We start from the raw sequence: 23,673 nt of genomic DNA on the forward strand, positions 1-23,673 counted from the left end.
CTAATGATTTTTATTGTTGCATTAGAAAGTTTTTTTTCTCACTTTGTGAATGTATTGACAATTTGAAAGACCTCTCTCCCTGCTACTTTTTCTACTCCAGTGGAATGGCAACCTTTTTATTTTACTGGAGTCTCCCATTATAGCACAACTAGCACAGACTATGAAAAGGATAATACTATCATCTACCAAAATATCTCTGAAACAGCCAACAGACTACCACAACCACATGGTATCACTGTTGCACACTGTAGCACACAAACCAAGCTTAAGCAACCAAAAAACCCAATAGCCCAAAATAAAAAAAACAAAACTCATCTACAGTGTACAGAATTAAGGACTGTGGCAGCCATTATGTAGGACAGGTAGGCAGAAGACTAGCAAAGTGCATCCACAAACACCAACTAGAAGGTAAAAACTCCATAAAGGCTCTGTATGTTACTTAGGCAGAGTGTGTTGGGGGATAGATACAGAATAAGTGTTGGAAGGGATCTTGGAGGTCTTCTAGTCCAACCATCTGGTGAAGCAGGAGACCTGATACCATTTCAGATAAATGATTGTTCAATCTCTTCTTAAAAACCTCCAGTGATGGAGCACCCACAACTTCTGAAGGCAGTTCGTCCACTGATCAATTGTTCTGTCAGAAATTTCTTATTTCTAGGCTGGTTCTCTTCTTGATTAGTTTCCATCCATTGCTTCTTGTTCTGCCTTCAGATACTTTGGAGAATAGATCAATCCTCTCTTTTTTTGTGTGTGGCAGCCCCTTAGATATCCAAACGCTGCTACTTGATGTGTGCAACAAACTTGAGTTAAGGAGAGACGAGACTGCCCTAGATATTGAATTACACCCAATATCTAGAGTTTTGAGGTGCAGCCCCGGTTTGTAGAGAAACAAGTTTGTGGGACGGGGAATGCTAATCCCTTGTCCGGGTCTCCTCTTGGGGAAAGTGTCAAAAGGACACGTCGCGTCTAGTCTCTGGCGGTCCCTGATGGGCTGTCTTGTAAGTGTCATGCGCCGCTTTTGGAGCTGTGGAGACAGCAATTTCCTCCCGGGGAGGGAAGGAGCGGCAAGGTGTGCTTGTTTGTTGCTGTGCTGTTTGTTGCATCTGCCGTTCGGCACACCTGAAGGGAAAATATCCGGAGGGCAAAAAAAAAAAAAAAAAAAAAAGGAAGAAGAGGCATCCTCCTTGCCCAGGTATCTTGGCAACGGGACTTTTAAAAGCCACCAGTGGGGTGCCTCGACCACCGGCGTCGAGGAAAAGGGCGACGCGGGAGCTCTTCCTAAGAGTCCGCCGAGGCTCCGAACCCAGAGCGAGGGGAAGCTCCGCAGCCGCAGCCCCCACGGGGGAGCGGGCGTGCCGGCAACACCAAGAGCGCGCGCGCGCCAGCCGGCTGCCTGGCGCGCCGATGAAAGGGAGAGGAGAAAGAAGCGCTCTGAGGTAACGCCTGACGCCCGCTCTCGCCCTCAGTCAGACGCGGGGCGCTTTTTCCTCAGGAAAAGCCTCAACTTAATGTCTCGCGGGCTCCGTCTGCCACGGAGATGGGGAAGAAGTGGCGGAGTCCCAGCCAGGCGGAGAAAGGCTGCTCCGACAAGGAAGAACTTGGCAGGCGGAGGAGTCGGAGCGCCAGTCGAGGGAGGTTCGCGGAGTCGTGGAAGAGGTTAAGTTCCAGGCAGGGCTCCACCAAACGCTCTGGGTTGGCTTCGCAACAGCCTCCGGTAAGCCGCCGGCTGCTTTGGTCTGGTTCACTTTGGCGCCCTTTTTGTGTGGCGCGCCTCAACTTCTCGTGCCTTAGGACGCCTTTCTCTCAGCCGACCTACCCCGGCCGGGTCTCTCGTGGACCGGCTTCGAGCGGTCATCTAGGTCGGTCACTTTCTCTTCTGAGAGAAATTGGACCCGATTCTGACGGGGCGTGGAATGGAGTTGGGGCTGTTGCTCTTCGCCAGATCAAAGCGCGAGGCGTGTGTTGGTTTAACCGTAGGCTGCGCGCGCTCTCTCGGGTGAATGGGTCGCCCTCGGCGGTGGTTTGTTTTTCCCCTCCTGCGGTGCCGAGGCTGAGGGGAACCCTAAGAAACCGGGGCTCATGTTCGGGTTTCTGTGGAGGGACTCCTCCCCCCCTCCCCAAATATAAGTAGTTTACAGCGTATAAAAGCAGGATCATTTCTCGAACCCTCTTTTCCATAGGGTTCTTCTTACATCACAAGCGCCAGCTCGAGTGAATGGTTAACTGAATATAACGCCGTTCTTTTTTTCCTCGAGATCTGGTGTTGTCTTCTTTAAATGATAAAGGGATTGTCTTCATTGTCTGCCATCCATTATGCCATTACCACACATTTCTCTCCGGTGTAAACTTCCCTCTTTTGTTGACTGCAATACTATCTGGGTGATAATGAACGTTGCACGTGCTGGGAACATAACAAATGCTGATCATTCTTTGGAGCTTATAAAACAGGAGGAAAGCTTGTGGAGAGATGTCCTTAATGCTAAATCTGAGCACAGTGCAGAGCAGTGAAATCCACCTGTTACTAAGACCTACTTATCTTGCCCAACCTTGCTATATATCTCATTACTTCATTCATTGAATAGGTCTCCCGGTGTATAGATAGTTGAATACAATATTAAAATTGCTTTAACTGAGCAACTGGGTGATTACTTTCTGAACTGCTGTTAATTTTTCTGTTTCTTGGTAAATGATGTAATTATTCTGTCTGCAATTTACTGTTGGCTTTCTAATGCATTTGTAGGAAGGGATGATTAGTATTTTTTTCAATTCTGTATCCATTGTTGGAGAATAATAGATAATTTATTAGACCATTTTGAGATAATGAGGCTCATAATCCATGCAACAATTAGTTAAAATGGCTCAACTGTGAAGATGAGGACTATATAAATCTTAGGTTGAGCATAAACACATGAAGTTTCAAATGGAAGGGTAGCAATGTCAGTTGATTAGTAGCTTTGCAAAATTCATTAATTTTATTTAGAATATTATTTTAAATAGTTAAAGATCTTTCCTTAATAGTTTTCTAGTTTTTCTATAAATTATATGTTTGGATTTGTCTGAAGATGTGTGTTAGATTTTGAAAGCACCAGGTAAAACAGCAACAGGTTGAGCTAGATAGGAATCAGAATATAGAAAGCTGAGGAGGGGGACTTGATATGAAATGGATGCCATGACAACCAAAATCTGGAGAGACAATTTGGTTCTGATATAAGCAGATGGTAAGGTATCATTATTTTGGCTAGTGGTAAATAAGTATTTAGTTGTAAACCTACTTGTCAAATAAAGCAGTATAAATGGCATCATAAAAATCAGTATTTCAATAGCCCTTGAAATAATAATTCTAATACACTATATACAGCCTGTAAATGAAGGGATACTAACTATGCAAAAACTAATTCCTGTTATGTGTCTGAATTGGAAGGAAAGCCCTATACAAATAATTGACAGGCAATTAACTATTAAGATGTCAACAAAAAGATGTGTGGAGAACAAATGTGCATATAATATATTTTCAAGTGACACTATTTCAAGATGCTTTTTAAAAAAGTAGAATTTGAAGTAGGATATGTTTTGACAAGAATTAGAAAATCATTTAGAAAAATAAAGAGTTCTTTGATTGATTATGATGTTGCCTCATTTGTATAATAAGCCATAATTCAGTTCCCATATATTCAATATAGATGCCATAGTTGTCATTTGAAACATTATTTTATATCTTTTGTTCTATCTCAGAAACTTTTTTTCCTGAAAAATTGCAAACAATTATGTTTTAATAATTGTTTTGCTTTCAGAAGAATAGTTTTATTAGTTTAGTTCAAAAACCTCTCTCATGTTTTGAAATGTCCCTGATTATGATAAAAGTTCTAGATCTTAAGCTAGAAAAAGTGTAGATGGAGCTGATCTATGTAAAAACATTTTACTATAAAGATTTTAAGCTGGGTATATGGTTCCTAATCTAGATGGTGGTAGTTTAAAGAAAATAAAAATATCTGAACTTTTTAAAATGAATAATTATCTAGTCCTCCTGATAAACAAGATAGTTGAAAGAAATTTACAGAAATGGGTTCAAACTATTTGTTTCTGAGTAAAGACTAATGTGGCATGGTTCCTTCATGGAGAATAAGAAGCAATAATTGAAGGATTATTATTTTACTCTGAGGGAAAAATCCAAAATCTCTATCTAGACAAGAGTTTATAAGGATAAAAGTGGCATAAAAGTGTGCAGTTATTTCATTTCTCCAGGACTGAGCAGGATGTTACAAATCAGGAAGAGACAAAAAGTCCAAAAATTAGGTCAGTTCCTCAGACCAAGAGATTTATAGTTCAAAGAGAGTCCCAGATGGAAGTTGTGGACTGAATGCCAAGTCAGTGTTGGATGTTACTGGTGTCAAATTACATTGAGTATTCAGTGACAACGGAAATAATTGCTCTCTCTCTCTCTCTCAGCTTTGAAAGTACAAAATAATTATCACATCTATTGCATTGATGAGCACTCAGAGGTGCCTTGGCCTGTCAGAGGGCAGAAATAAATTCTACAGAAGAATTTCAGTTAGTATCCTATACATAAGGTGAGTGGTTAGATGGAAAAGCACAACTGGATTACAGATTTCCTTCCAATATTATGTAATTCTAGGAAATTTAATGTCTGTGTGATTTGGGATCATAGGGAAATTGGCATGATCCAGCATTGTTTTGGTGAAGTTAACACTGCTTGCTTTGTGTTGTTTTCCAATCATTTAAAGAATCAGAAGAATGTATCATAGATCTCTATTGTATGTAATTTGATGTTCTGTTGTTACTGATTCTTGCTTCTGCATCACTGCTACGTGTAACTGTTATGGTACAGTAATGGTATCAATATCCATATACTGACTGTTTACTAAGAAATTTCAAGCATTTAAGAATGCCAAGACTGATTTTAAATAGTATCTATTGGGGTTTACATTTTCCTTTTGCAGTTCAAGTGTTAGAGTTGCTGTGGTTTCATCAGTAGCAGTAAATTAAAAATCACCCCTTCTCAATTTCTTAATCTGTAAAGTTAAGGCTGAAATCCTAGGTGTAATTGCTACAAAAGAAATCCAGAAAAATTTCCTGACATTTCATTTAGAGATGTTGTATAAAATTAGTGATTTTTTCACAGTTAGAATTATAATATAAAGCTCACTTGGACTCTGGGTAAAGGACTAAAAAGTAATCCTGTTTAACCTTAAACCCTTCCTAAACTCTGTTGATTGTGCTTTCATATGTATTATGCTTATGGGACAGGACCACTCTTACTTCTTTTCCTAGATCACGTTTTAGCACCTCCCAAACTGGGTTTGAGGAAAGGAGTAGTCTTGGTGTGAAATCACATTGAAATTTGTTTACAAATTTGTTTGAAAAAATCAAACTGTCACTTTGTTTGCATTAAGGCACTTTTAGAACTTATCAGTCTTTCCACCAATTAAAAAAAAAGACTATTTGCAGTGCTTGATTTAAGTAGAAACTTAAGGACATGAACCGATATTTGTTTTTGTGCAAATTAATTATTGTACAGTATCAAATTTAATGATGTTTTTGGAGGGATCACTGGAAAAATTCACAGGGTTCTATAAAACACTGCATGATGACTCGATATTTTTGCTATGATTGCTATGATTATGTTATAGATGTATCTGGGGATGGATATTAGGTCTCAAGCGATCAGGTAGATCAGTCTAGGGACTCTAGGAAATCAATTCCTCAAGAAGGCTAAATCTACTATTACTGAGTTTGGCTATAATAACAAACTTTCAAATTCAATTTTACTATACCTCCACCTTTTCATACATCAATGAATTAGGGAGATTTCTGAGCTGCTTTGGAATGTTATCTGGATGTTCTGGACTTAAAAATGCTTTAGCCAGTTTTGCCTTGGCTACAGCTTCTGCATATCTCCCTCAAGGCCTTCTTCTTTACTTTCTATAGAAACCTAAGGCTCTATCTCTATCACTGATATCTCCAACTATGATTATCTAAGAAATAGTAAGAGAAAGACAGTGACAAAAAAGCCTTCGTGAGCAACCATATATGCCCGGACCTGTTAGGCTTAATATTTGAGAAGTTGACTAATAAATGCAATCAACTTCAGGTTGAAAACATTTGAAAGTAATGTTTTAGACTGGCTTAGAACAATGATAACCACTCACTGTGTCTTGCATTACAAAAGAATTCATAGAATAAAACAGGATTCAAGGTTTGATCTTATGAAATTAGTAACAATATGAAATAAGATCATAGTGGAGGCAAATATAATTTTATTAAGTACTTGTTTAGTCTACATTCAACAGTATTAGATGCTGGAATTTGTCATGTATATTACCATTTTGCAGTGGTCAATGTTGTAGTACATGAATATGAACTGTAACATATTCATTCTTCCTAGTTCTTTTCATGGTGTTAATTTACTTAGAAATTGCAAATCTGTTTGCTTATAAATCCTGTTATAATTCAGGTGATCAGTGATTTTAAAAAACAGACATGTTAAATTGACTGTAAAATAAAAACTAGCAGTGAATGACAGTGAAATAAATGGCTTAGTATTTCACATCTAATTAGGATTGTCATTTTTCTATGACTGAAATTGGGTTGTGTGATACTTTCTTACATTTGCTTTCTTCCTATTACTTCAAAATTGCTTAATATTTGGTATAGATATTTTAACTCTGAACCTTGAATTTACTATTAATTGTAGAAGATTTAAAATACTTTTTCATAAACAAACTTCATCAACTTTCCTTCTTATCTCAACCCCCTTTCCTTCTTATCTCTATCCTCTTTTTCTGTTTTCCTTTCTACAATTATTCATCCCAATAGATTTCTTTTAATGCATGGCATATTTTTGAATGGCATTCAAGTTCAGAGAAATGGAATGAACATATTCATTCTGAACAAATTCGTCCATTTCTTCAGCTATGTTTGCCTATTAAAAAACAACAAACCAACAAAAACAAGACTAATGGATTCTTCAAATTTTCCCCTCAGTATTTCAAATAATGGCTGAACTAAAGGGATAAGAGCTAATTATACATAATAAACCAAAATGGAATCTTATTGTGAAGATTTGGTTTGATTTGATTTGGAATCTGCCCAACTCCAAAATGACTCTGGTCAGCTTATAATTTAAAACAGAAAAACAATACAAAGGGACTGGAGAATATCCCATATAACAAAACAAAATAAGACTTCGTATGCTGCCTGGAGATCTTGAAAAACAAACTCCAAAACATTATTAGGATGGAAGTTAGTTGGAGTTCTGTGCAGAATATAATTCCAGAAGGCAGGTGGTAAGATAGAGAATGCATGCTTCCTAAATCCTAATAAATAGCTTTGAATGGATCTTAAGTGCATCAGTTCTGACTGATCATACTGGGTGGACAGAAACCATTTGTCCCTGGCATCAGACTTCCGCAGCAAGGTTTCATATCTAGTTATCTGTGCAACAGTGCCTCTGGTTGCCAGCAAAGTGTCCTGCATATCAATAGTTACATTACACCTTCCTCCTGAGCTCACAATGATATCAGATCTGAAATCCAGATGGACACATTTAGAGGGCGGCGGGGAAACTCCACCAATCCATGTGGACCCTATTGTTGATAGGGGATGAGGAAAAAATTATTATAGGTAGAGCTGGTGTAATGAGCAGCAGCCAGAGACCAGAGTTTAAAACACCTGATAATATACCTCAGGATAACGATGTAGTAATGATTGGTCTTCTGTGCCCTAACCCTCTTTCCTGAGAATTGCCTGCCTCCTGCTATATCTCCTCTGCTCCTCACTACTATGATCATCTTTCTTAAAAATCTTTTTAACTCTTCTTTGATCTACAACTTCAGTACCAAAAAGGATTAAAAAACTGCAGATAACGCTAAAGAAAAATCAGCTGTATGGGCCTCTTGTCTCTAATAAGTTTTAAAATACTCTCTTTACAAAATATTCCTTTCGTTTGTTTCCAACACTTTCTAAGAAGCTGCTAAGGTAGCCTTGTTCCATCACACGTTGGAAGATTCTTAAGTAGTGACTCAGGAAGTTTTAGCAATACTTTTCCTTGATGAATAGTGTCTTGAATGTGTTGTGAACAATAAATTAGTGCTACTGTCTCCTTCATTTAATTATGAGCAATTTCCAGATCCCTTACAATCTGTACATTTGGTACCACTATTAATTGGTATTAGTTTGCAAGATAGCCTTATGCTCCTGTTGCCAAATATCCCGTTAGTGAATAATATTATATCTAAATCCAAATATTACACTACAGTAGGTAGTCTGGATTTTACAAAGTAATTTTCTTCCATCCTGATTCTATTAAAGGGCAATTAAAAGGTCACACTGGTGAAATCCAGGGACTAGATATATGCTATATGGAAATTATTTGGGCTATTATGATATTTTTCATGTTTTTCAAAAATTGTATATTTCTTAACAATAATAGCAGTAGCACTTAGATTTATATACTGCTTCACAGTGCTTTATAGCCCTCTCTAAGCAGTTTACAAAGTCAGCATATTGCCCCCAACAATCTGGGTCCTCATTTTACCAACCTCGGAAGGATGGAAGGCTGAATCAACCTTGAACCGGTGAGACTCGAACTGCCAAAATGCAGTCAGCCAGCAGTCAGCAGAAGTAGTTTGCAGTACTACATTCTAACCACTGTGTCATAATTTTAAAACAGTTAACACAATTTCCTTACAAAAATCTTCATTTGAAATCTATTAGATAGGAATTGATATATATATATATATATATATATACTCTATATATCTTTACCTCCATCCATCCATACCACACACATACACTAATATACATACATATTATATATACATACAGATACCACTTTACAATATATTATCTACATTATAAAACATATCATCAAAAAACAGAAATTAAAATTTAAAATGGTGAGATAAAGAATGACATAAATATGAATAAATATTATAATATTTTCTTCCTCCATCTTAGGTTATTGTCTTAATTCACATCATTTATAGTGGGTATATTTAACTTTAGAGATTTCTGGCCTAGAATACTGCGTACAACTCAACTCAATTCTCTCCCTGTGTTAATTTGAATCTAGTATTTCGTAAACTTTTTTCTCTCAGGACCCATTCCTATTTTTAAAAATCGTAGAGGACCCTGCAAGAGATTTCATTTCAATGGATTATATTTATTGATATATACTATGTTAAAAATTGCAATTGGCATACTGATTGCTACTACTTCTCATGATTATTTGATAGGATTTTAATAATTATTTTTCAATATGAACTGACAATAGGACTGAGTCTGTTAAAGCTGTGAGGACACGCCTACCCCAACGGTCTCCAGCTTTTGCCTCAGTCCTAGCTAAAGACAGACGTGCTTTTAACTAGGGCAACCTATTCCCGGATACCATTCCACTTCTTGGACAGCTATACCTCCAACGTGTCAGCTCCTTTGAATTTGACAGCTGTACCACCAATTGATTCCAGCATGAAGAGCTTTTAGCTCAAGCCCACTGACCGCTCTGCAGCAGTCAGATCACCAAGAGGTGTTCCTGACAAGGCAGCCAGTCGAGCATTGCTCGCAGAGCTGGCCGGGGCAGTCGCGGAGCAGACAGCGCTCCTGCACTTCGCAGTGGCGAGAGCTTACAGAGGGCGGCTGATGGACTGGTAAGCCTTGGACTGTCGTTTGACAGCAACCCCCCCCCCCCCCGGACAGAGTCCCGAGGATAGAGTCCCTGCCTGATTGTCGGGCATATTCTTTGCTGTTGCCTGTCGCTGTTTCCTTCACAGCAGAGTCCTTGCGGCGTATCTGCATGGCGGGAAATTCAAAATGGAAGCCGCAGCTGCCGCTTAAGCAGAGAAGCCGCTTTGACAAGCAGAAGCCTGGGCAGGGCTAGGAAAGGCAGAAATGCTGTGGGGGCCTTGGGATCAAGGCCCGCAAGCCTAAAGGCAATGGCAAAGCTCAAGAGCTCCAAGACCTTGGCTTGCACCTCCAAGGCTGCAGAGTGAGAGGCTACCAGGTGCCAGAAAGCCATTGAGAAGAGAGGTAGCCAAAGCTTTAAAGGCTGCTGACCACAGGAGAGAGCCTCAAGCCTGCAGTCAGGCCGTTTCCCACCAAAATGCAGGGCAACCGTTGGGACAGCCTGAGGCCTGTGACAGCCAACCTCCACAGGCTCTATCCCCAGATGGCCCTGGAGAGTAACATTTGCAGGCTGATTGCAATTTGCCCAGCAACAGTGAGTCAAAAATTGGCTCATGTCCAGACCCTTTCTCTGCCTTATCTGCCTGGCAACAACCTTCAAGACACAGGGTTTCATCTATTGAGGCAAGCTTTACCCCGACTTCAGCGGGAAACCGCTCAGGGGAGCCTCAGGCATTCCAATTTCCTTCTGGCATGGAAGCCTTGATATCAGAGGCTATAAAGCAAGGAATAACAATCATCTTACAGCAAAGCCAGAGAGCTGCTTCTGTCAGATCTGACCATTCCTTGCCTTTGGATCTCCCTCTAGGGCCCCAAGCTTTGGGGGAATTCTTACTATTGCAAGAGCCATATTCCCCTGCTTCCTCCAATCAACCTTCTGAGGAAGAGATGCCCAGGGAGTTAGACCGGCCTTCGCTGGCCTTTTCTGGCCAGCCTTGTTCAAATCTTTACTGTACAAGGCCAGAAAAAGGGCTCACCTAGATGGCCACTTGCCATCTCAGGAGCCACCACCAAGCATATCGGCGCCTGTGGGCTCATTGTTTTTGGAACTGACAGCAGAGGCCAAGGTGGTACCTTTGCCCAGATTATTTTTACACGTGATGCAGAGGCAGTGGGCCTCTCCTGGGGCGGGAGCAAATCTCAGCACCCTGGACAAACAGTTCTACAACATGGGCCCAGATTTGTCCAAAGCACTGCAGGTGCCTGTGGTGGATGTCCCGGTGGCAGTGTTGGCCGTGCCATCTATAATGGCTGATTCACCTGAGGATAGTCTCCAGCCCAAGGACAGACAGGCAGAACAGTCCCTCAGGAAGGCCCACCAAGCCGCTGCTTGGGCTATGAAAGCATCCACAGCGGCTTCCTTTTTTAATAGGGCACCCTTAATTTGATTGTGACAACTGCAGGACAGACATCCACTGGCAGATGTAGGGTCTCATCAAGACATAAATAAGCCACGTTTCATGTCTAAGGCCATCGCTCTACAGTGGCTTTCAGGCAACTCCTGTGGCAGGCGGATGCCAAACGTAAATGGAGATTGGCCTCCGCCACATTCTCGGGGAAGTGGTTATTTGGAGATTCCTTGGATCCGATACTGGTTGAATTGTGGGACAAACTTAAGGTCCTCCCTTCCCCTTCCCGGCGGGCAATTTCCTCCCACAGCCTTATTTCCGCCACCAGTCCTTTATACGGCCGGATAGGTTTGGGCAGCAGAGACCACAGCGCCCCTTTGGGCAAAGGCAGGACCAGCAGCAGGACAGGGCAGGAAGGTATAAGCAGTTCCCTCCTAAACAGCCCTTTTGAGGGGAAGGGAGCCTTTCTTTCAGGCGCCAGAAGTAATTTCTTCACTGACTCTCCTATTGGAGGATGCCTGGCCATGTTTGCCAGACAATGGGAGAGCACTACTACAGATGCATGGGTTCGGGAGACGGTCCAGTCAGGAATTCCCTCCTTGGAATTCCTCTCCACATCCCCAAGGTTTTTCATTCCCTGCCCCATTTCGGGGAACAGGGTCAAACGGGGACTCATGGAAACTGCTATTCAATATTTGTTGGAGATCCAGGTGATCCAGGCGGTTCCTGAGGACCAACAGGGGATGGGATTCTATTCCATCCTGTTTGTAATTTCAAAATCCTCAGGGGGGGCGGGTACAGGGCAATTCTGGACCTGAAACTGCTGAACTGCCTTGTCATCTACAAATGGTTCAAAATGCATTTGCTTCAATCCATCTTGAACAGCATCAGAGAGGGCGACTTCCTCAACTCTATTGACCTCACAGAGGCCAGGAAGTTGCCCTCTCTGATGCTGATGCACACAGGCTTTTCTTCATGTCCCGATATTTCCAGGCCATAGGCAATACCTAAGATTTTTTTATGTGGGCCGTCACTGCTGTGATCCACCAGTAGCCTGCAGAGCTAGCAGCAGGGTTAGACAGTAAGGAGGCTGGGGAGGACAATGGGCCAGTCCTGGAGTCAGGAAGGCCCAGACGAGGGCCCAGACGGCCCTGGCAGAGATGTGGCCAGGGCCATCTGGGAGTGATGTACGGACTCTGGAGCCTCCAGAGGCGAATAGCAGAGAGGCAGAGGAACAGGAGGATCCTCTTCCTAGTGCACGCATGCAAAGAGCTACCAGAAGGCAAAAGTAGCTAAAGCAAAAAGGATGACTCGGAAGTAAGGCCAGGAGATGATTGGCCTCTCCCATAAGGCTTAAAAGAGCAGTAAAGGCTCTTGGGCTCTTTGTAGGAAAGCAATATTGCTACATTTGTTTCTTGTCGGCATCTCTTGTTTCTGAACTTCATGGGGCTTTGCCAAGAAAAGCCTTTGGCAGGATGCCAAAGAAGACAAAAGTTTGTGATAAGGCCGAAGGACTTTTTCTGAAGAACTTGTTTTGGAATTAATTTGGACTAAGCTGAGAATGAAGTAATTTTCAGCTGTTCTAATAAAATATGTTTGTTTAGGACTGATTGTATCTGGTAATAACTACTTGGGCCTAGGTCACAACAGTCACTATCAGTATACAGCAACTGCTATTTGGTCTGTCTTCAGCGCCCAGGGTGTTCACAAAGTTACTTGTGGCCCTGGCCGCACACCTATAGGCTCTCCGCGTAAGGGTGCAGTGCTACCGGGATGATATTCTGATCCAGTCCTCCAAAGCTGAGGCTGCCTTTGGTAGGCGGGTCCTCCAAAGAGTGCATGCGGATGAGGCCAGGCTGTGGCCCATCTATGAGGACAGGACCGCTTTGGTATGTCCCCTTCCTGGATGCTATTTCCACTGCAATGGAGAAGGGGCATTGGTCTTACCTGATATGCTCCTTCTTGTTGAGTGGAGATAGCAACCAGCCCCACCCTGAGGCCAGGCTGGCCCTCAGTCCATTGGGGAAAGATCTTCTGATCATGGCATGTCGGATCTGTCCCTTATGCCTTCGCCAAAAGCTGGAGACCATTGGGATAGGCGTGTCCTCACAGCTTTTTCACAGACTCAATTTTATTGGCTAGCAGACAAGGACAACCCATTCCTGGATACTATCTCCACTCAACGAGAAGGAGCGTATCAGATAAGACCAACAGCCCTTCTCTCAATTTTGTACTTTTCCCATCAGAGAGTTGTGTTGTTCTTTCAACAATAAAAAAAAATTCTTCCTTTCCTTAGAAGAGCCTTTCAGTGCTTTATTCCAATCTTGGCAGAATTTTATCTTGTATCTCCGTGTTACCTTTTTCTGTTGACATATGTCTGGTGGTTCACATCATAATTGTGATACAATCAAAATGTGTTGAGGGCCCCATCTGTTTTCTCAGGCCTTTTAAATATGATTAGATAGCTATATTCCTTCACTTTCCTGGGCCATTGGTTGCTGTCCTTTCTTAAATTGCTTACACATTTGCATGTAAAAATAGTTTTATAAGAGCAGCATCAGTGTAAGAGATGAATGTAATGAGACGTGAAGAGAATTAAAATAATGGCAATTTAAATGTTTAAATGTAAGTTGGTAGGTAAAAAGAGATCAAGGAACTGTTATCAAAATACATTTCTGTTGAGGCTAAAGAATGTGGGATTGTTAATAGGAAAGATGATGTTTGTCATGCTTGGTTAATCATGCTAAATATACAAGGGACAAAAGAACAGCAATATCTTAAGTGGAATAATGTTCTTGAGGGAATCATGATGAATGATTTGCTGAACAGATAACTGAATGAATATATGAATGAATATACGCCTTTCTGATTTTAAAGTGTATACATGATATAAATAGTTTGCCAATATAAATAATTGGCACTTGAGATTTCCCTGTTTTGTTACACATCTGTTAAATTGGGCTGTGTGATGCTTTGTAGAGGTAATTAAAATTAAATGAGATTTCATTGAATCATTCCAAATCAGATTGTTGAATAAGGTGTCTTTCAATCTCTTTGAAGGGATTCAAGGGCAATCTGGATATTTGATGCCTTTGAAGAGTCTCGGACAATGTTTCAGCTTTCCTTTATACATGTGGGCAAAGTGAAAGATTACATGATCTGATGAAATTAGGGAAATAATGAAATATATCATCTTTGTTGACCCTACCTACATAATAGGTGTTTGTAAAGAAAATAAATGAGAGAGACAATTAATTGTAGTGGTTAAGGCATCAGGCTAGAAACTGGGACATCATGAATTCTAGACCTGCCTTTGGCAGAAAGCCAGGTGGGTGACCTTGGGCCAGTTACTTTATCTCAACCCTAGGAAGGAGGCAATGGCAAATCACTTCTGAAAAACCATGCCAAGAAAACTGCAGGGACTTGTCCAATCAGTCTCCAAAATCAGATATGATCGAATGGAGACGAAAGAAAAAATACTATCTTCTTTACTAAACCTCCCAGTGACCTAGTCGACCCATTTATAAAAAAGGTAATTGAATTCTTCAACTAGTTACTGATCATCAGGCTCCTGAAAAGTACCTTACTGTTAAGTTTCTGAAATTAGAAGGTCTAAGAGAACATATGGATCGAGGAACAAATTGATTGAGAATTTGACCTCCTTTGACCATGCTTTAATTCTAAAAAATGACGCAGAAAGATTCTACAAACCAACTGATTTCACTTTTTACAGCTTTCATGGATTTTGGAGCAGCTTTCAATCTGATTTCTTTTTTCACCCAAAAGTTTTGTAATTTGCACCCATTTGGTGCAAATTACAAAACTTCTTAGACAGAAGGTGCTATCACTGACCTTTAACTGTATAATAATATTAACATGAAAATTAAATGTAATTAAATTAAAGTAAGACAAGGCTGTATTCTTGTGCTATTGTTGTTGAACTTGTATATTAATGCACTTTTTGCCATGATGAACAATCTTTTTCCTCAACCACCAAAACAGGTAGAAAAACATATTTCAGTCCTATTATAATCAGATGATACAAAATCCCAGACTCTGATTGGCTGAAGTGCACTGTGAACATTGGCCAATTATTAATTTCTGAAGCTCTGGAAATCAGTTACAAGACCTTGTGAATCTTCTTTGTTCATGGTGCCCTTCAATCAGTTGTGGATTCTGATGTTTTCAGATTATTAATTTGTGTAGAAAGCCTATAGATAAAGTGGATTCTTCACCGTGAAAACGTACATAATACAAAGGAGGACAAGTCTAATGTCTTGAAATTTACAGGATTCATTCTTGTCTCCTCTGGAGGACAATGGCTCTAGCCTCTCTAATTCTTCTTTTTTAGGTACTTTACATAACTCCTGCATATCTGCTTGCCTACAACAGCATTTTTTTCTATCATGGTGTTCACAATAAATATAAATTACACCTTCCCCCTTCCACAGGTAACTTATTTCAGGGACATGCATTTTGAATAAGTACCACACATAACTAAGAAAGGACAAGAGATTTGAATTTGTGTATGAAAATATTCAGCTAAATTCGTTAGATGCTAAAATTGAAATAGATTTAGAAGAGTTGTGCCATGCTTGGGGAGAGGGCATGGCTCTACATTTTAAAAGTTCCTCTCCTCATTGTAACTATGCTGTATTTCTGGCCATTTTAGGGGATTAATAAGCTATTGGAAGGCATAATAGAAGAGAAGGCATGGATGAAAATCATTTTCAAAGTTCATAATTTGCAGGCCTCAAATGTATATAGCGCTCAAAAACAGTTCCCAAGGTAGTAGATTTGGAAAGTTCTTATTTTGTGTTGAATATGATCTTTTTGATCTATTTTGAATATGATCTGATATATTGAAAAGTGTAAAGTATCAAGATAGTATGTTAAATGGAGTTATGTTCATGGGGGGAAAGCAATCTTAAATGCTACAGTATATACATTACTTGATACAGTAATATCAAATTATAGTGATGTTATTTTCATCAACGCTCAAAAGCCTGGACTTTAAAGGAAAGAGTTCTAAATCACACCCTTTTGATTTAATTTAATTCTTAATTTGCAGGCAGTAAAACATTATCTAATAATATTTTTTTTCAAAATTAGAGACAGGCTGAATAACAACTCTTACTGTGTACAGGCTATCCTTGAGATATGACTGTAATGGAGCCTGTCCATTACGGTCACCTGTTGTGGCAGATGTTAGGTAAAATGTGACGTTAGGTAATATTAATCACCACCCATCCCTTGTCTCCCTTATTTATTTATTTATTTGTTTGTTTGTTTGTTTGTTTGTTTGTTTGTTTGTTTGTTTAATTTTTATACCGCCCCCTCTCCCGAAGGACTCGGGGCGGTGAACAGCCAAAATTAAAAAACATACAATATAAACATTAAAATACTATAAAAACAAAATTAAATTTATATTGGCTTCCCCCAATTTAAAACCCCTTACCCATAAAATTCAGCAATTAAAAGATTTTTAACCCAGCCCGGCTTGCTGAAATAAAAAAGTCTTCAGAGCCCGGCAGAAGGTCCGGAGGTCCGGGATCAGTCGTATTCCTGGGGGTAGCTCATTCCAGAGGGCGGGTGCCCCCACAGAGAAGGCTCTTCCCCGGGGGGGTCGCCAGCCGACATTGACCGACAGCACCCTGAGGAGGCCCTCTCTGTGGGAGCGTATTGGCCGGTGGGAGGTTATCGGTGGCAGAAGGTGGTCTCGTAAATAACCGGGCCCTAAGCCATGGAGCGCTTTGAAGATGAAAACCAATACCTTGAAGCACACCCGGAAGATCACTGGAAGCTAATGCAGCTCGCGCAGGAGAGGTGTCATGTGGGAGCGCCATGTCGCTCCCATAAGTACCCGCGCGGCTGCATTCTGCACCAGTTGGAGCCTCCGAGTGCTCCTCAAGGGGAGCCCCATGTAGAGAGCGTTACAGTAGTCCAGGCGGGAAGTGACGAGGGCATGAGTGACCGTGCATAAGGAGTCCCGATCTAGAAAGGGGCGCAACTGGCGTATCAGGCGAACATGATAGAAAGCCCCCCTGGCCACGGCCGTCATATGCTCTTCTAAAGACAGCCGTGCATCCAGGAGGACACCCAAGTTACGCGCCCTCTCCGTGGGGGCCAATGTCTCGCCCCCAATAGTCAGCGATGGCACCAGCTGACTATATCGGGATGCCGGCAACCACAGCCACTCAATCTTGGAGGGTTTGAGTCGGAGCCTGTTCCTCCCCATCCAGACCTGCACGGCCTCCAGGCACCGGGACATCACTTCAAGGGCATTGTTGGGGTGGTCTGGGGTAGAGATGTACAGCTGGGTGTCATCAGCGTACAGATGGCACTGCACCCCAAAACCACGGATGATCTCGCCCAGCGGCTTCACATAAATGTTGAACAGGAGAGGCGAGAGGACCGACCCTTGTGGCACCCCACAAACCAGGTGCCTTGAGGTCGACCTCTGCCTCCCCAGCCAACACGGACTGCGACCGGTCGGAGAGATAGGAGGAGAACCACCATAAGACAGTGCCTCCCACTCCCAACCCCTCTAACCGGCGCAGCATGATACCATGGTCGATGGTATCAAAAGCCGTCTAATAGGACCAGAACAGAGGAGCAACCCCTGTCCCGAGCCCTCCAGAGATCATCGACCAACGTGACCAATGCCGTTTCCGTGCTGTACCCGGGCCTGAAGCCGGACTGGAACGGATCTAGATAGACGGTTTCATCCAGGTACTGCGGAAGCTGTCGCGCCACCACACTCTCAACAACCTTTGCCAGAAAGCGAAGGTTGGAAACTGGACGATAGTTTGCCAAAACAGCTGGAAACATAAAATGAACCTGCAGATCATTAAGTGCAACATGGGGTGCCTCCTGGATGGGGGAGGCCATTGGAGGCCTAGTAGAGGTGCAGGCTTGCCTGCCATGGCTCTCCCAAGACTTCCCCCACTTCCAAGATACCAGTGCTCCATTTCCCACGCCCTGGGTCCCAACAGGCCTTTTCCCACTCCCACCAGGTCCTCCCAGAGCTTAGACCTAATTCCCACACCCTTCTCCTTATTTACTTTTGAAGAACGCCAAGGCCTTTTATGGTGCTGGAATGATTTTCTTCTTTGTGTGGCTACAGTTCTGAAAGTGGCTGCCATTTTGTTCCACTTACAAATGGAAAAATAGAAAAAATGGCAGCTGCATTAAGGTCACTTTGCATAGTGCAGGAAAACTGCTTTGTTTTGCTGCCTTACCAAGGTCTGCACAATACTACAGAAAGTTTCTGACCATTCAAAAGCTTCTACAGCACTGTGCAGATCTTTCTAAGGCAGCAAAATCAAGCAGTTTCTCTGACATCTACCATTTTGTCCAACCCATACTTGGGTGGGACAAAAAGGCAGTTAGTTGCATTTGTATCATTGTCATGCGGCCTGGATATACATGCCTGCCTTCCATAACATGAGGTCCAGAGAGCTTCAGAAAGTACTAGTGAGGCATGATGGACATGTGGGGGACAGGCTCAAGCGTTGCAGGATTTCAGTGGGGTGGAATGGGGAAGAGGTGAGGCAACACTGCAGCGACCCTTGGTGGGACATAAGGGTGTATGGCCACAAGCCCATTGCAGCCATCATAACTTTGATAAATATACATATATGAAGCTTTTGGTGGAGACTGTTGTAATTTTGAACGTTTATTAAATGGTCTGTTGTACTTTGAGGATTACCTGTAACAGGGTATATGCAAAGCTGAAAATGCATTGTAGCTTGATAAACCATAATATGTTGGCTGCGTTCCAACTGAACTGCAATCTGGAACATTTTTGTTGTTGAGGAAAGAAAATTGCCAGCAATCTCTAAGTTTAACTCTAAAATTAGGAAGCAGGTAGGGTTACATTAAAAAAATGTATTGGAAAGCTACCATCATGTTATAAGTTGTATATAAGCATTATTTGAGTTATTTTAATACAGGAGAAATGCTTTCATGTGGTAGTTTAAACTACTTGACAATTAAGATGGAAGACTTTGCAATGAAATGCAATTCAATTAATTGCTTGCCAAATGAGGCTAAGAAAACAGAATGGCTCATGCTTCTCACTTCAAAATGTTTAATAAAAGGATGAAAAAACACTTTTAAGTAGCATCTTGCACTGATTTTTTAATGAAATCTTAAAAACCCACAGACTACTTTGATCATGCATACCCTTATTGTGTAGGAAATTAGACCTAACCAAAATACTCACTGCAAAATGTTATGCGTGAACTGGAGTTCCTTAAGTTGCTATAGTACCTTCAGCTTGAAGAATCTGCTACAGGGAGTCCTCATTTAGCGACTACAGTTGGAACCAGCAACTCAGTTGCTAAGTGAAATGGTTGAGGAGTGAAATTGCATCTATGATAATGATCTTACTTCAAGTTTTCCTTTGCTTTACAAAGCTGCAAAGGTAATAAATGCAAGGATTGGTCACATTTCTTTTTCATTTATTTATTATTTATTTATTAGTTTGATTTATATGCCGCCCTTCTCCGGAGACTCAGGGCAGCTTACAATGCTTTTAAGCAATAGCCTTCATACTTTTGTATATACCTGGTTAGTAGGGCTTTTTGGCCTCCCCCAAGCGGTGTTCTATTTTATACAAAGTCAGCTTATTGCCCCCACAAACTGTGTCCTCATTTTACCTACCTCGGAAGGATAGAAGGCTGAGTCAACCTTGAGCCTGGTGAGAATTGAACTCGCAGTAATTGCAGGCAGCTGGCAGCTAAATACTACTTTAACAGTAGTTTAGTCCACTGCAACACCAGGCTCTTCATCACTATTGTAACTGAACACTAAACAAATGCTGCCTGCATTCCTGTTATTTTCAAAAAAGCTGCTAGATTTTGGGCAGTTCATTCAGGAATAGATCAGAATTATCTTCTGAAAAAGCTATTCTGTGATATTTTAAGGTATATCTTTTATGGATAGCTTATACATTGATTTTCAGTACTTTTGCTTGATGGATATGAAAAAAGATATGCTTTGTAAAATGTCACTGGGCCCCTACTATTTGTGATATTTTTACCATATTGTATATTTGCTTATTTTATACAAATAAAATATTTATTTATTTAACAAATTTATATGGCTGCTCAACTCATACCTAGTGACCCTTTGGTAGTTTACAACATTAAAACCCACAACATATAACCTTATCTCCTTGCCCCCCGTGGCAGCAGCAAACATACTCACACCAGTTGATAGCTCTGTTTCTGACGTGGACAGAATAACCTCTTTAGGGCTTCTAGAAAAGTGACAAAAAGTGACATTCCTCTCTGAAGGAATGATATTCCATAGTGAAGGAACCACAACCCAGAAGACCCTTTTTCTCGAAGGAACCCGTAACATGCCCTGCCTTCTCATCCTCTTGGACTGTGTAAATGTGACTGGGAGAAACCAGTCCTTTAAATAACCTGTTCCCAAGCCATGTAGGGTTTTAAAGGTGATAACCAGCACATTGAATTGCATCCAGAAACAAATCAGCAACCAATGTAGCTCCCACAAAAGAGATAACACATGCATAAATCTTGGTTTGCGCAAAACTTTGCGGGCCTTTGTATTTTGAACCAATTGAAGCTTCTGGATACTTTTCAAGATTAGCCCCATGTGGAGAGCATTACAATAATCCAAACAGGACATAAGCAGTGTGTACATGACTGTGAGAAGGCCACACTTGTCCTTGAATGGGTGCAAATTTGGAAGATCTTCATTTGAAGATCTTCCAAAGAATTTCACATAATCTCTTTGATCCATCTTATTCCCTTTCTGTATATACCAAAGTTTAGGCCAAACAGTCATGAGCCATGTTTGTTGATTTATGTTGTAATTCTGTTACTAAAAATGTTTCAGTATAGTCTTCCCATCCTCTTAATTTCAATGCCTTTGCTGGATCCTGTCTATGATTACTGTTGAATATTCTTAACTTAGCTATAAATTTTCCTGCAATTCTTCTGAACTTCCTGAAAAGATCTCTCATTTTCTTTTCTAATATAGATTTCCAATCATTATTGCTGATACCTTCCCTTGTCTTTCTTGCTTTATGTTGAAAGAATGTGTTTCTGTCATTGTTATGTCCTTCTAATTGCCTATGTCTTTAACCCGCTGTCTTGCATTGACTTTCATGACATATGCTTGAAAGCCACTTGGATCTTTTTACTTTTTGAAATTCCAGGAAAAATATCAAGTCTTTAATTTCTTTCCATAACTACCTGATTACCTTTTCATAAATTGACTTAAATTGATCTTGTATACTAACTGCATGTTTTCCAAATTATATGTTAAAAGCAAATCTTCTCTCCCTGTTTGTTGGGAGAAATATCCATCTGGTTCAGTTCCAAGCCAGGAGAAAGACACTGGAAACATGGAGGTTGATTGGATCATTTAATGATGAAGCAAAACCACCAAGCACATGTGATTCTGGATAGCTGATCACATGGAGTTAAGAGTGAGGGGGTTTTATACCTTCTCTTGGGCTTTGCACTTGAATTTCCTGTCCCTGTGCAAGAATTTGTATTCTATTGGCTATTGTCAAACTCCCATGGAATCATGTGGGGTCATGTTTGTCTGAGCCAAGTTTGGTTGAAGTGTGCTGGATGATGCAATGTCCTTAGGAGATTGTGCAATGTAGTGAACTCTGCTGCTAGATAATCCTATTATGTCCTGGAGGGTCATGTCTTAATTCCATCACCCTGGAGCTGAAGGTCTTTTGTTTTGTATAAATGTTGGCCCAGTCTTTAATGGGCACAAAATATCTGCTGGGGGGAGGGAGCTGGGGCTTGGAGTTTCTGTCTCCCTTAAGATTTTTATTTCTCTTTTAGGAGAAATATTTTATCCTGCTTTTTTATATAATAATTATTATTTTATAATATTAATTAGCATGTTAAAAATGAGGATATATCTAGCAAATAAGCAGCCAGTGCACAAGAGAAAAAAGAATTTGACTATTAATTTTAAAATTTAATCTGCCTTGATATTTGCAACCTTGGCTACTAAATACATTTTTCTCTTGATTACTGATAAGTAATTTTCAGGCTACAAAATAATGTATCGGGGAGCAGGAAATAGATTATAAGAATGTACATGTCGTTAAAAACAGTTTCACGAAGCTAACAAAAAGAAGTAAACACATTCACAGTCTACAGAGCTATAGTCACTCTCCAGTCTTCCAAGCCATAGCATGAAGAATTAGGATTTTTTTTCCTAATGAAATTAAACAATTCATAGTGGAGTAGAATATAGTTACTGAATAAATGCTTTATGTTATTTATATCTGTCTCATATTTATCATAGGAAGCTAAACTTGAACAGGATTTGTAATGTTGCTGGCATGGTTATAATTATTAGCATGGTAGGATTTATTCCTTGGGGCATGACATCCCTGCAGGCAGATGATAGCATTTTTTTCTACCTATCTTATGTCAACACCTGTTGAGGTTTAATCAAGCAAACAATTTGTGTTACCTTGGCATTGTATATTATATAGATTCAAGGAACATGCCTCTTAAGATATGTGGGGTCAAAATGATTAATAAATAGTAAGGAGGTTCTTTTTTTCTCTGTGATGAATAATAAAAAGAGAGGAGCAGAGAAGCCAGCCTTATTTAAATTGAGTATAGATATCAAAGGTAGATTTAGCAAAACTGTAATAAAAGTGTTAATAAAGGAGAACATTTGTAGCTCAGGCTTGATATGAGCTTGCTTGTTTTCTTGCAGACATTTCATTACCCAAACTAGGTAACATTATCAGTGCTAGTAAGAAGTGCAGTTTGCTGTCAGTGTAATAAACATGTTCTGGAAGATACCTTCTTGCCTTATGTATCTTCCTTGGAAGGTACCATTATAATTTTACTTAGATCTAACTGGAAAAATGTAATGATAAAATAATTACCAACATCAATCAAAATTGATGTTGTGGAAATTGATTATAGAAATAAAGAGTTTACCTAAAATTGCTTTGGTGTAGATCCCTTAAGAGCTTACCAGAGTCAGAGAAATTATAAGACAATTTTTAATATTAGTGGGTGTGATTCACAAGCTTCTGTTATCTGCACATTTTGTATAATAGAAAACAATGAATCATATAGTTTTAATTTCATATCCCATGAAAGTAATTCCCATAGATTAGTGGCACACTCTGCTTTTTTATATCAAAGTAGTGATATTGGGTGGAAAGTTAAACCATTGATGATCTCATCATAATAAATTTATAACTCTGCCCTACATTTACTGTTGCTTCTCCAGTTTTATAATTCCTAGTCACTACTCCTCCCTCTCTTTGGTGTATTTCTCTTCTCCAGTGTGCTGAGGTAGAGAATCCAGGAATAGGTGTTGACTCTGCTTCTCTGCCTTGAAACTGATCTTGTCATCTTGTTGTAATGCCTCCCTTGCCTAGTGACCTCCCAGTTTTGGCTCAGTCTTCAGCCAGTTGAGACATAGAGAAGAAACTGCTTCACCTTTAATTCCTTGATTCTCTTCAACAAACTGTGAGAAAAATAGGGGAAATTCCTTAAAGATTACAAGAAAGCAATCCGGGTGGCTTTCTGGTCCGCTGGTTAGCTGCCACACCAGCTAAATCTGACAGCTGATTTTCCATTCCTGTGCTTTA

At 40.5% G+C, this 23,673-nt stretch overlaps 1 protein-coding gene across 6 annotated transcripts in view; it reads left to right on the forward strand.

Annotated features, from left to right (window-relative positions):
• The first annotated feature begins 1,028 nt into the window (after window positions 1–1,028).
• Window positions 1,029–23,673, forward strand: part of TRPM3 (transient receptor potential cation channel subfamily M member 3) — a 319,398-nt gene continuing 296,753 nt past the window's right edge. For 4 of the 6 annotated variants that reach the window (XR_015732244.1, XM_034410250.3, XM_034410254.3 and 1 more), the window contains exon 1: window positions 1,364–1,714. Coding sequence is in view for 5 of the 6 variants with exons in the window: in XM_034410250.3 (XP_034266141.2) it covers window positions 1,538–1,714 (177 nt within the window). In the remaining variant the exon portion in view is untranslated. Of the gene's footprint in view, window positions 1,715–23,673 lie in introns of all 6 variants that reach the window. The other 2 variants (XM_087886148.1, XM_034410255.3) reach the window with 1 other exon arrangement.

This window comes from Pantherophis guttatus, chromosome 2 (genome assembly GCF_059756535.1).
Source record: "Pantherophis guttatus breed Tessera chromosome 2, ASM5975653v1, whole genome shotgun sequence".
Taxonomy (NCBI): domain Eukaryota; kingdom Metazoa; phylum Chordata; class Lepidosauria; order Squamata; family Colubridae; genus Pantherophis; species Pantherophis guttatus.